Source organism: Cariama cristata, unplaced genomic scaffold (genome assembly GCF_000690535.1).
Source record: "Cariama cristata isolate BGI_N322 unplaced genomic scaffold, ASM69053v1 scaffold636, whole genome shotgun sequence".
In the NCBI taxonomy this organism is placed as follows: domain Eukaryota; kingdom Metazoa; phylum Chordata; class Aves; order Cariamiformes; family Cariamidae; genus Cariama; species Cariama cristata.
This window is the reverse complement of record NW_009621309.1, coordinates 10,015-22,062: the sequence shown is the minus strand read 5'-3', so window position 1 is coordinate 22,062 and position 12,048 is coordinate 10,015. Positions and strand designations below refer to the sequence as shown.

At 35.9% G+C, this 12,048-nt stretch overlaps 1 protein-coding gene across 1 annotated transcript in view; it reads left to right on the top strand.

Moving 5' to 3' along the window:
* MMP16 (matrix metallopeptidase 16 (membrane-inserted)) overlaps positions 1-10,684 on the top strand; it is a 92,330-nt gene extending 81,646 nt beyond the window's left edge. The window contains exons 8-9 of the mRNA XM_009701887.1: positions 3,495-3,610; positions 6,562-10,684. Coding sequence (XP_009700189.1) covers positions 3,495-3,610; positions 6,562-6,896 — 451 coding nt within the window. The 3' untranslated portion in view covers positions 6,897-10,684. The remainder of the gene's footprint in view (positions 1-3,494; positions 3,611-6,561) is intronic.
* Positions 10,685-12,048: the final 1,364 nt, after the last annotated feature.

The following is a 12,048-nucleotide window of genomic DNA, read 5'->3' as shown; positions in this document are numbered from 1 at the left end:
TTATTAAAAATATGACTGCTTTTGTTACTGCATGGTACTTAGGATTCTGAGACACTAATAGTATTCATGGATCACTTAAGAAATTAATTTAATGCACATCATAGAAAATGTTTAGCACACTACAGTTGATCATTTTTAGCAGTGCTGTAAAATTGCACTACAGATTGCCACAACTATTTTTATTGTTAAAGTTTGGGGTTTTTTCTTTTTTGTTTTTTTAAATTTCTCCAACACTCATGATGAGGAAAGTAGATAACTAAGTAAAATTTTTGTAGTGTTTGAAAACTATGTATCATTTCAAGCAATCAATTTCCACAATGAAGAAGAAAGCTACCTAAATAATTTGCTTCCCATGGTTGAGTAGATTTTTTTTAAAATGTACGTTCATTTTCAGGTAATAATTTTCCACCTCCACAGTCCTGGAAAAGTAGGTAGAATAGGAATCTTATGTGACCTGTAATTCCTTTTGGCTTTGTTCAGCAGTGTCCTTTTATATTTCCTTGCACAATAGTCAAGACTTTCCTGAAACCCTAGTGGTAATAACAGAATACAAAAAGAACTATCAGGGAAAACATCTGTTGACGGAGAAGTTGCTACTTAGAGCTAACAAGCACAATAAAACTCAGCAGGATATATATGCAATACAGTATGTAAGAAGAAGATCAAACAACACGAGCTTGCAGAGATAATTGAACTATTATAGGATATTGACCACCAGTGGGAATAAACCCATGTACCACTAAGCTTCACAATGTGTATTGTTCATATCACAATTTTTTCTTAATGTAAAGTTAGAGTTGAATTCTCTTGCTGATTTTAGTAGTATGTATAAGTCCACTATAGGAGTGGATCCTTTCCTGAGGAAGGTATAAAATAAATGTAGCTTCTTGGTGGCAGGAGGTAGAAATTAAAGGGAACAAAAAAGTTATGCCAGTGTCAAAATAACAAAGTATACTCCTCCTTATGTAACTCAAGGACCTGTATACTTGTTTTGTTTTGACAGTCGTCAGTAGTTAAGGAGTTCCAGGGCAGATTCTAGACAAAGTTAGGTGTCCCAGAACAGTAGTATAGATAAAAAAGTTAGAGCAACAGAATACAAAGCATCAAATATTGGCTATATAAAAAAAAAAACAAACCAAAAAAACCCAAAACCAAAACCAAACCAGTTAAGAAGATTTAAAATTCCAAATAGTGAGTAGTATTGTAATACTCATATGTCTAAAGCAGCTCATGTGTGGATTATTATTTGAAGTGGTCCACTTAAACAATAAAGATAATTCTTCCAAATAATTATATGAAAGCTAAAGTGGGGACAAAAGATGACTACAGCAAAAATTTTGCCCTCTCTCATTCCTCTCCTACCAGAATTGAGTAGTGTAGGGCAGGATGATAACAAGTTTGCTGCACTTCTTGACCCATGGCCTTGTTTATGATCCTGTCTGGTGTGACTCTTTTTTGTACTTTAGAGTTTAAATATTTTTTTCTTCATAAAACGTAGTCATCCAATAGCTCAGAATGTTGTTAACTAAATAGGATTAGATACAGGAAAGAATATTTTTTAGCAAATATTTTCCAAATTCCTTTTTTCTAAAGCCCCAATGCGCACTTTTGTTTATTTTCCTTCTGTTACTTTGTCTATCTTTGAGATACAGTAACACAATTTATATAGTTTGTGAAGCTCAAATCATCACTGGGGAGTCTGCTTGTGAACATTTGTCATGCCAAGGAGAACCAGGACTAGGCTTTTCCTTACCCTGTAGACATGCTCATTATTCCAGCACAGATTGCCAAGATAGTATCATAATCAGTCCTTCCCTCAGAGGATTTCTCATCAATGCTTTAAAAACAACAGTTTTGGGACTTTCGAGTGTGCACTGGGTGTGTCCTCAAAGACTTGGTTTTTTAATGACAACATATATTTTTGAAAGTCCTATGGGACTGTCTATTTCCATCACGCAGCCTGGTGGAAAAATGCAGATGTTAGTGAAAGAAGGAGCTCAGAAAGGTGAAAAGGTTGGAAGAGAAAAAAGGAAAATGAGTGGAAGTATACAGGAAGAAAATAGGGTTCTGGGAAAGAGGGATAGAGGAACAGGTAAGATAGTTGATAAAAAAATGCAAAGTAAGGATGAAGAAAAGTAGAATCAAAAGATGAGGAAGAAATGGTTGCAGTACTATTGATTTCAGAGCTTTGTTTACTACTTCTACATGTTGTTTCTTTCTCCGTGTAAACTCTGAAAGATGTTACATTTCAAAATAAAGAGCATTGCTGTGTTGGCTGGTTACTGATCCATATGTGACTAGATTAAGAAATCAGGCTATGAAAATAATTTATACATAGGAAAGAAAGAATAAATACAAATGTTTTTTAATGTAACTTGCCAACTCTTAACTCTTGAAATAAGCAATATGAAATATGGCACTTGAAATATGCCACCTTTTAGTTTACTTGAAAGTTCAAAGCCAGAGAAATGCCCTACAGGGAGAAATACAGAGGAGTTTAGACCATTTTGTTTTTAAAAAAGATTAAGATGTGAATTGATTAGAGTGTCTAAGTACCTTTGCAGGGACAAAATATCATCCACTTAAGGACTCTTTAATGTATCAGGAACAATCATAACAAGAAGTTCTAAAAGCTGAAGTCAAATGAATTCAAATTAGAAAAAAGGTCAAGTTTTTAGCAGTGACCAGATTATCAAAGAAAGTGATATATTCTCAGACTCTTGAAGTCCTGAAATGGTGAGTGGCTGCCTTGTTATGTAATTTTTCACATGAATAAAACTGATTCGGGAAAAAGAAGAATTCTTCAAGAAAACTATGCTCTAAATTAGTGGAGCCAATCAAAATATGAAATGACCCACTCAAATGTTTTATCAGGATACACAGAGATACCAGAGAGACAGTATGTTAATTCTTAGAACCAGCTTGTTATAAGATATGCATAGCAATTTAGCCAGCTGCATAAGGACAAAGAAATTATCAACATTATCTGTAAGTATAAATAAAATCACAAGTGTAAATACTTCTTACATGTTCAGGTTGCCTAGAAGTTGCATGCTGATTTTTTTTTAATTGGAGAAGTGTTGGCTTGCAGAAGACACAAAAGCAGGTTGAATTTTGTATAACTCTGAATCTACTGTCATTTTCATTATTAAAATCTTATCTAAAACATTAATGTACCTTTTTTGCATATGTTGCTTCTTTCTGTTTCACTGTGCAGAAGTCCTAGGCATCAGAATTGCTCTGATTATAAGTTAGACGCCTGCTGATTTAGTTGTCAAGTGTAAAAATCTTTTATCTTCTGCTTACGTGAAACAGTTGTCCAGTCAGGAAATAGATTTCTTTGTAATCTAGTGGTATGTTCAAAGAGAAGAAGTCAAGTATTTCCATTTGTGGCTAATGAATGTAGCAAATGTTAGAAGGACAAAATATGTAGTTACTCATCTACTATCTTATAAATGCCTTTTTTTTTTTTTTGTCCTTTAAAAAAATTTCAGGTACTGGAGGTACAGTGAAGAAATGAGATCCATGGACCCTGGTTATCCCAAACCAATCACAATTTGGAAAGGTATCCCAGAATCTCCTCAGGGAGCCTTTGTCCACAAAGAAAATGGTATGCAAACACACTCCTGTTTTAATGATTTGCGACACCCTTTATGTAAGAGAGTAGTAGAGGGATGACTGACTATTCAGCTTAAGTAGAGAAGGAATTCTTGATTTATGAACAGAATATTTCCTGCTATAGAACTTGCTGTTGTAAAAATGGCTGTTTGTTTGCATGTACCATTTAACACAACAGAGAAAAATCTTTCAAATGTAGTATCATAAACTTTAATTTCTATTCGTTTTTTTTCTTTTGTCTTAATTCACTTTATTATTTTTGTTCTCTGCTGAATTATAGTACCTCTTAAAACAAGCTTCCTAAACACGGTATATCTCTATTTGAATTGTCAATGTGTTGGCTGTTTAAACAGCTTAGAAGGTATTGCTTTCATTCTAAACAACTAGAAAAGGGAAGCAAAATCTTTATCTAAGCAGAAATAACCCTAGGAATCTATGTAAATGAAAGATGTCATAAGCCATGATGCAGAAATGGAGATCACAGGGATATTAGTATGAAGTGCTGTTACCTGTGTCAAGATGCATCATCACATACAGGAATCTAGAATCTCAGCTGGCCGCACCTCCAAATGAATGAGAGCAGCCAAAATCTCCTCCATCTTATGAGAATTCAGTGTTACCCAGGGGCTGCTGGCAGGCTGCCGACAGAGCCCTCAGTTGCACAGAGATTAGATCCCTTTGACGGGGATAAAATTATGCATTTGTCATCACTTATCATTGTTGGAGAATTGTTGTATGGCATTTATGATTTATTTATTGGTAGGTTCTGAGTTTACTCTGTTTGCCTTACAGACAGCACATGTATATATTGGCATATTATTTTTATTTACTTTTAATAAGCAGATGAAAAGATTTCTTTCCTTGTGTAAACCCTTCCAGTCTCCTATTTCAACCTCTAACTTGATTAAGTAATTTACTATGGAAATGTTTGGGGTTTTTTTCAGAAATATGTTTAATTGCTTCCTTGCTTTGTCTCTGTTTTATCCAGAAGCAGAAACCTTCTCTGCATTGTGGCCTTTTGGCTAGACTGGATTTTTATATGTTGTTTTCCTTTGTTTTCTTTTGTTTTTAACTGGAAAGTAGGTCAGTCAAGATGATATTCGGCACACATCACACTCAATAACTAACTGTAAATACACATGTATGTGGAAATGGGCACAAACGTTATGTATGCACAGACAAACAATGGATATAAACTCTGCTTTCTTCCCTTCATTGCTTTTTAAGCATATTTTTAAAGATTTACATCCAAGGGGAATTTAACATATATATTTGTGTATGTTTGTAAGTATGTAGGGATTTGGATTTTTTTTCTTACCTTGATTGCATTCCCCATTATAAGTTTTCTGTGCTGAGCTCAGGTATATGTGTCTCCCATTAGAAATGAGAGTTATCTTACTGTAACACTCAGACTAGTGAGTTTAAAAGTAGTGCAGAGGCAGAGCACTCATTCCTAAGGCAGGAAAGACTCTTGGTTACGTCAAAGCCACTTCTCTTTTTTACCCCACTGGCTTTGATGATCGTCTGTCTGACTCTGAATGAAGAAGATGGTAAAATGTGACATGAGATCGTGGAGGAGGGGAAGGGAAAGAAAGAAGGCATTCTTGGGCTTCTCAGAAAGCCTAAAAGGGCCCCAGGGCAGAAAGAGGGACTGAAAATGACACCGTCAAGTTCCCAAGAAGACCACGAAGATGTTTTCCCTGAAATCAAGAAAACAGACATCTTAAGAAACAGTTCACAACTCCACTGTTGTTTGTATGAGGAGAGAAAGAAACAAATGCAGATGCAAAAAAGAAGTACCACAGCTTAGTTGGAAAGGAGTTGATTACCTTTTCCCTGAAACTGTTTTCCTTTCTTTGGGCAGAAGTAGAGTTGATAAGTTTTACTACAGCTTCGTAAGGGAACATCTGAAAGCATGTCTTCCAGTTAATCCATTTCATTTAAAAAAATACTTCTTTCTTTCCCTTTTCTTTCTGTTGTGTAAACCATGCAAATGAAAACCTGCAAGAAGTCTGATCATAAAGGGGTTTCCTTCACTGTCCATAAAAATTTGGGGTAATCTTGCAGTAAGAGGCTTGGGAAAGATGAGAGAAAACAATTTCCTACTCTGGTCAGCATGCTGACTCAGTATCCTAGAAGCTTGGTAAGGTACAGGTAACTCTTTGAAACTCCCCGTGCTACTTATACTGTGATTTGGTTTCTAACGCTGTGGCAGAAACTCTTAGGAGGAGGTGAAGAAGAAATTTCCTTTCTGTTGCTCCATGGAATCTGAGATCACACAAATTTCTCCAGATTGGAGAAATCTTTCTTTCTGCCTTGAGAGCAGCATAGAAAATCTCACCTTCCATCTAGAAATTCTGCTGAAGTGGATGGTGGGACAATTTTTAGAGAGAAGAAAGAGAAAAAGTAGTCTACTTTATTAGCCCATAGAGCTTTTTTTTTTGCCTTGTGCTTACTAGCAGTCCTAATTTGAGTTTCTATTTGCCACGTTAATGACTGATAAGTCCTTCCATGCTGTGTGGGTCAGGCATCGCGCTCAGTAGTCTCAGCGACTAGCACCTGGAAAATTGTAAGGAGCAGCTCCCAAAGCAGGCTCAATGAATTAAGCAGGTTAGCTGAAATCACTTTCAACAGTTGTGTGAAGTTACTTGTTCTACCATGAGATGTAGTAAAACTACTCAGTCTCTTAGAACTACCCTTCTCTGCTGATAGCTTGCATCCTTCATTACTTTTGTCCTGGTTCCTGCCTCAGCAAAATGACAGAAAAGTTTAAACTACTGCCAGCGTTTTCTACTGGAAAATATGCTCTGATTGAAGAATTTTTACTGGTTCTGTAGAGGTAGTAGTTTCGGTAGTTTCTAATACCAGTAGTTTTAGTCATGGTGTGTTGATAACATGATTTGATCTGATATGACCATGAATAATCGCAGTTTTCTTCCTCAGGCTTCACATATTTCTACAAAGGAAAAGAGTACTGGAAATTCAATAACCAGATGCTCAGGGTGGAACCTGGCTATCCTAGATCCATCCTAAAGGATTTTATGGGTTGTGATGGACCAACAGATCGAGATAAAGACCGACACAGCCCTCAAGATGACGTTGACATTGTCATCAAACTGGACAACACAGCCAGCACTGTGAAAGCCATAGCCATCGTCATTCCCTGCATCCTGGCCTTGTGCCTCCTTGTCTTGGTTTACACTGTGTTCCAGTTCAAAAGGAAAGGAACACCCCGCCACATACTGTACTGCAAACGCTCTATGCAAGAGTGGGTGTGATGTAGGGTTTTGGTTTTTTCTTTCCCTCCCAGGAGTTTGTGGTAACTTGAGATTCAACACAAGAGCTGTTATGCAGTTTCCTAGCTAGGAGCAGGCATCTGTCAGTCTGAAACAAAGCTGATCTTTAAAACCCAGGGGGTTGCCTGTCCTGCGCATGAATGGCGATTCGCTCAGCTGGGAAGCTTCCATGATACACAGTATCTGCTGTTTCTTCAGTCCTTTGTCTTTCTTTGTCATTCAATTCTAGGCCTTTCCTCTGCACGCTCAATACCCTATAAACTATCAGGATTAACTAACAAAGAGGAAAAAAAATAATCTCCAATGTTTCTACATTTTTCCCTTAAGGCCTGTTCCCCTTTGAAAAATTTTTTGCTGAAAGTAAATTTTTTTAGAAAAACACAACAACCCACAACGGAACTTTCAGGAAAGTGAGAAGACCCAAAACAGCTTTGTCTCCAAAGAGGATTGCTTTCTGTCTGCTACGGATAAAGTCCTATACTCCTACTTCCAGTTTTGTCAGGTGGGAGACTCGGATGACACGCAGGACTTCAGACTGTTCGGACAGCCATTTTCCAACAAACAAGGGGCCAAAATATCTGCAATATAGTAACAGCCTTAATAATACATTCATTTTGTGTTTTTTACAGCTGCTCTGGGCTATGTCCTCAATGTTTTAAACTCATTTATATTCATTACTATATTCAAGCAGAACCTTTTTATTGGTTTGTTTGATTTTTGGTTGGTTTTCCTGCATAATCTTTCCCAAGCTGTACCAAGCCAACTGCCCCAGGCCTTTCATAGGTCTGTCAGGAGCACTCATTCCAAAGCATGGTAAAAAGCAGTGTGTCTCTGAAGTGGATTTCAATGAACTAAAGGAACAGTCATGCTATAGAGAACCTTGATGCCGGTATTACATTGGTGGTGTAACCCTTTGAGAACTATTGCATCCGTTTTCAGAGTCTGGTGGATGTTAATCTTGGTTGTCATTAAATTATAGGTTTGTGTTTGGGTAATACAGGTTTTAAAAGAAAATCAGTTTTTCAAAACAGATTTCCTGTGACTGCAAGTGAGTGTTTTTAATTATTTGCATTATTGATAGAAAAGCATTTGTAACATAAATACAAAACAAAATATATTTACCAGCTATATTCTGGTTAAAGGAACCAAATCTATTTTAATAACTTCTACCACTTACCAAGAATTTTTCTGAACTGGCAACAGTTTTATAGCTTAGCCTCTTATCTTAAGCATCTTGAATTTCTCTTTTAAACTATGTTGCATGATAATTCAGTTTGCCTCTGCAGAGGTAGAGTTACAGTTTCAAAGGAAAGCTAAAACGATGACTCTGATATTGCATGAGTATCCTCTGGTGTGTTACCCCTTTGCATGTTCACCATAGTTCTCAAAGGGTTAGTAAAATCTCTGGCCTTCAGCCAAACAGGATATCACTGACAGAGCCAAGGCACCACCAAAGCATTTTGTCACTCCATGTAATTTGTGCTAACAGCAGTATTGTCATTTTCATGTGACCTGCAGAGCAGGTTGGTATCAATATTTTTTTCCTAGAGAAAAGTCAGCAACTGACAGACCTCTTTATTGATTTTAGGAGCTGCTTCTTGCAGTGATAGGCTTTACAGTCACTGGGCTGTGAACTTATTAAAGATGGTCAGAATGATGCACCCCAAAAGTCAGACACCTGGTTTTTTATGAAAGCCAGGATTTGAGGGGAGTAGCTTTTGCAACAATGAACAGCTTGCCTTGAACTTGATTATTGACCTGTTGACTGTCATTACCAAGTTAAACATTGTCTTCTGTGAACAGCTTCACTGTCTGAATTTCCTTAAAATGTACTGTCCTATGTCTTTGATCTTTGACCTTTAACTTGCAAACTGGCACAAACTGAAGGGAATCTGGTGTTGCAAATGAACTAAGATGAGTTTTATTTCTTAAAAGGCCTGATACACATTATCCAAAATTTGAGAAAAAAGCATTTCAGTGTTTTCATAGAAAAGAACTGACATAAACTGAAATATTTATGATAGATCTGTAGAAGGGTATTTTGCTATGTATACATGCACACTCTAAAAATGAACTACAGTAGAAGTTAATTTTGTATTTAACTTGAATACAATTTTCAGTTTAAAATTATCATTTCTACAAATAGCTAGTTATTAATGAAAAGGTTATAGGAAAGTATTAAAATACTTGAAATGGCCAATATTGGCTTTTACATAAAATGAGACTTTTATATTACATTCAACCAATTTCTTACTGGTTTCTTAATCCACATAACTGGATCACTTTTTAGAGAGTGTAGGTATATATACATATATATTATGGTTATTATTATTTTGGTAATGGATAGCTTGACTGCCTTGAATTTATATTTATATTGAGCATAGCATGAAAAATAGTATGCCTTTTTGTTCGATTACATGATTTTATATTGATTTGAGGACTTATTTTATGAACATATGTGGCATGCTATAAAGCATTGCAAACTTATTTCTTAGAGCGTAAACAGATACACATATGTATGTCTAACAAAAATGAAGATTAGAAAAAGATATAGTTTTACAACAAATATGCAATGCAGATGGCATTTTGGAGATGTTTTGTAGAGGTACTGCATAATGTAGGTTAGAAGTGCACCAGTATCAGCCCATAGCATTATTTAGTAAATCCAATTCAGCTGTTGCTGAAAGTATAGATTAATTGACGGTTAAGTAACATAGGATATTTACTGCACATCAGCTCATTCGGTCAATTCGGAATTCTATGCCTGCTTGTCATATATATTAAAATGTGTGTGTGTGTTTGTATACTTATAAATGCGCACAAACACACACACACGCATATTTTAATCCATGGAGAGATTTTTATTGTCATCAAACTACTATAACTTATGTTCTGCTACAGACAGAATAAAATGATTCATGTTGTTGTTCCAATTTTGTCCCTTGGATAGTTGGTGGAAAATACTAACAGCACTACTACTTATTCTGCATTTGATTTTCCTCTACAATGGGAGAAATTATTTTATATTATCTTTAAGTCAGAACAGCATCTCATCTGGTTTTTTATTCAGTTGAAAATTTCACTTCAATTTTGAAATATCTTTCATGGCAGCTTTAAGATTTTGTGCAACTGTTTCCCTGACAGTAATGAAGTGCTGAGCATGTTGACTGTTGTTCTTTGATAAGGTAACAAAAATGTTTGTACTTGGAGAATTTAACTTTATTTATGCAGGAAGGTAAGTATGATAAGTCTAGTGCTTGGTATATGGTACATCATAGATACATGAATACATGATAAGTTGATTGTTTAATCTATTTTTGTTTACTTAAAAATGCATATATGTTATGTACAGAGAGAGGGAGAAAAAATAATATTATATTGGCATGTTTATGTCATGCAGAGCAAGATTGTGTCAGCATTTCTATTGTATACTCCTATTTTCAGTAGGTTATAACACAGTCATAAAGGTTTGCTTTAAGTAAAAACTGTAGGAGAAATTGTGTTCATTGTAATTCCCAAATACACACCAGGTAGTTTCAAATTATAGAAGTTCAGAGTAAATTAGTGATGTTGCCTGATCTAGTTTTGAACTCAAATAAGTAAAAGTTCTAAGACAATGTTATTTTTTGGAGAGTTGTTTTTCTACCAGGTCCTATATTTATGAGAATTTCAAAACAATTTGAAAATATTTTCAATTCTGCAATCTGGGTTCCTGCTCATGTGCCGTAACTTTTTTCATAAAGTTTTTAATAAACATTTCCATATTGCTATTGTCATGATCTGTACTGTGGAACAATACAAAACTGAATATGCATTGTGTCAATCAGTTACAGTCTATCAAGCTGAGTATACAGGGTCGTGTATCTTCAGAGTACTATGGTCTGTATGATGCAGGAGGCCAGAGTAGATGATGGCAACATTTCCTCTGGTCTTTTAATGTATAAACCTAGGAAAAGGTTATTGACTGTAGACAAAAATTAATTTTTATCAAAAAATACATTTTAAAAAATATGTAACTGTATATTTACTGGATAGGCTGGGAAGGAGAGACTCAAATGGCTCCAAAGGAGCCCTTTCAAGTCTCCTGAATAAATGTAATACATATTTTATATCTTCCAAGGAACTTTTGTTCTTTTTCTTCTTTCAGTGGGGCAAAGGGAGGGGATAATTAAAGAAAAAGAATTTTTTGAGACTAATTTTATGAATGAAAATAACAGAAGCTAATAGATTCAAACGTAAGAGGCAGACTTACACTTTTTCTGAAAAGTGTACTTCACCTCCCCAGTTTGGTCAAGACTCCCGTGCCATTAGCACTGCGGATTAAGAACAGAGTGTAAGGCTTAATTTTTGAATTTTCAACTTTTATTTTGGGTCTTACTTCACAGTCTTAATGTCAGTTAAATGTAGATTCTGGTACCAAATTATATAGAATCAAATTCTAGCTTGTTGGTTAGTAAAAAGTGTGTAGAATAGAAAGTAGATCTGCCTATAAGCAATGGAAGCATTACATTCCTATTCTAGTTTTTTGCATTTGAACCATCGCTAGGGCAAACCTTAAAAAAAAACACATAGCAAACTGAACAGTGAATGTTCCAGACACTGCATTTTTAAGAAAGTAGAAATGCAAACTACCACACCATTAGCAGCCTAAATTGGAGACAGCACAAGATGACTGGGCTGAGGAGCAAGGAGATGACTGCAGGAGCTTGCTCTCTCCTGTCTCTGGTATCTTCTCACAACATGGCGTTAAGTTTTATCACCAGTTGCAGAGGTGGAGGAAGCTGTGCACCGTGGCAGTAGGAGATGTGAAGAGGCCATTACAGAACAATAGCTCCCTGTCGCCTTTTGTTGTTGTCAAGACTGTCCTTGGACAGCTCTATTTCCAGAGGCGTAAATAGATGACTGCAGGCCTATGAGCCATAAGGAAAATCATTATTATCAGTGGAGGGAACAAATGTCACTGGCCACTTAGGTGTTCAGCTATGCTGTAAATCAAATAATATTGTGTGGGAGCTGAGGAACAGATAACCTGTTATTGAATACAATGGTCTAGCTGTGACTGATACACCAGCTCTGTAAAGTTAGGTGTACTTCCTTAGCTCACACTACACAGACTGCAGACAGAGTGGTTCAC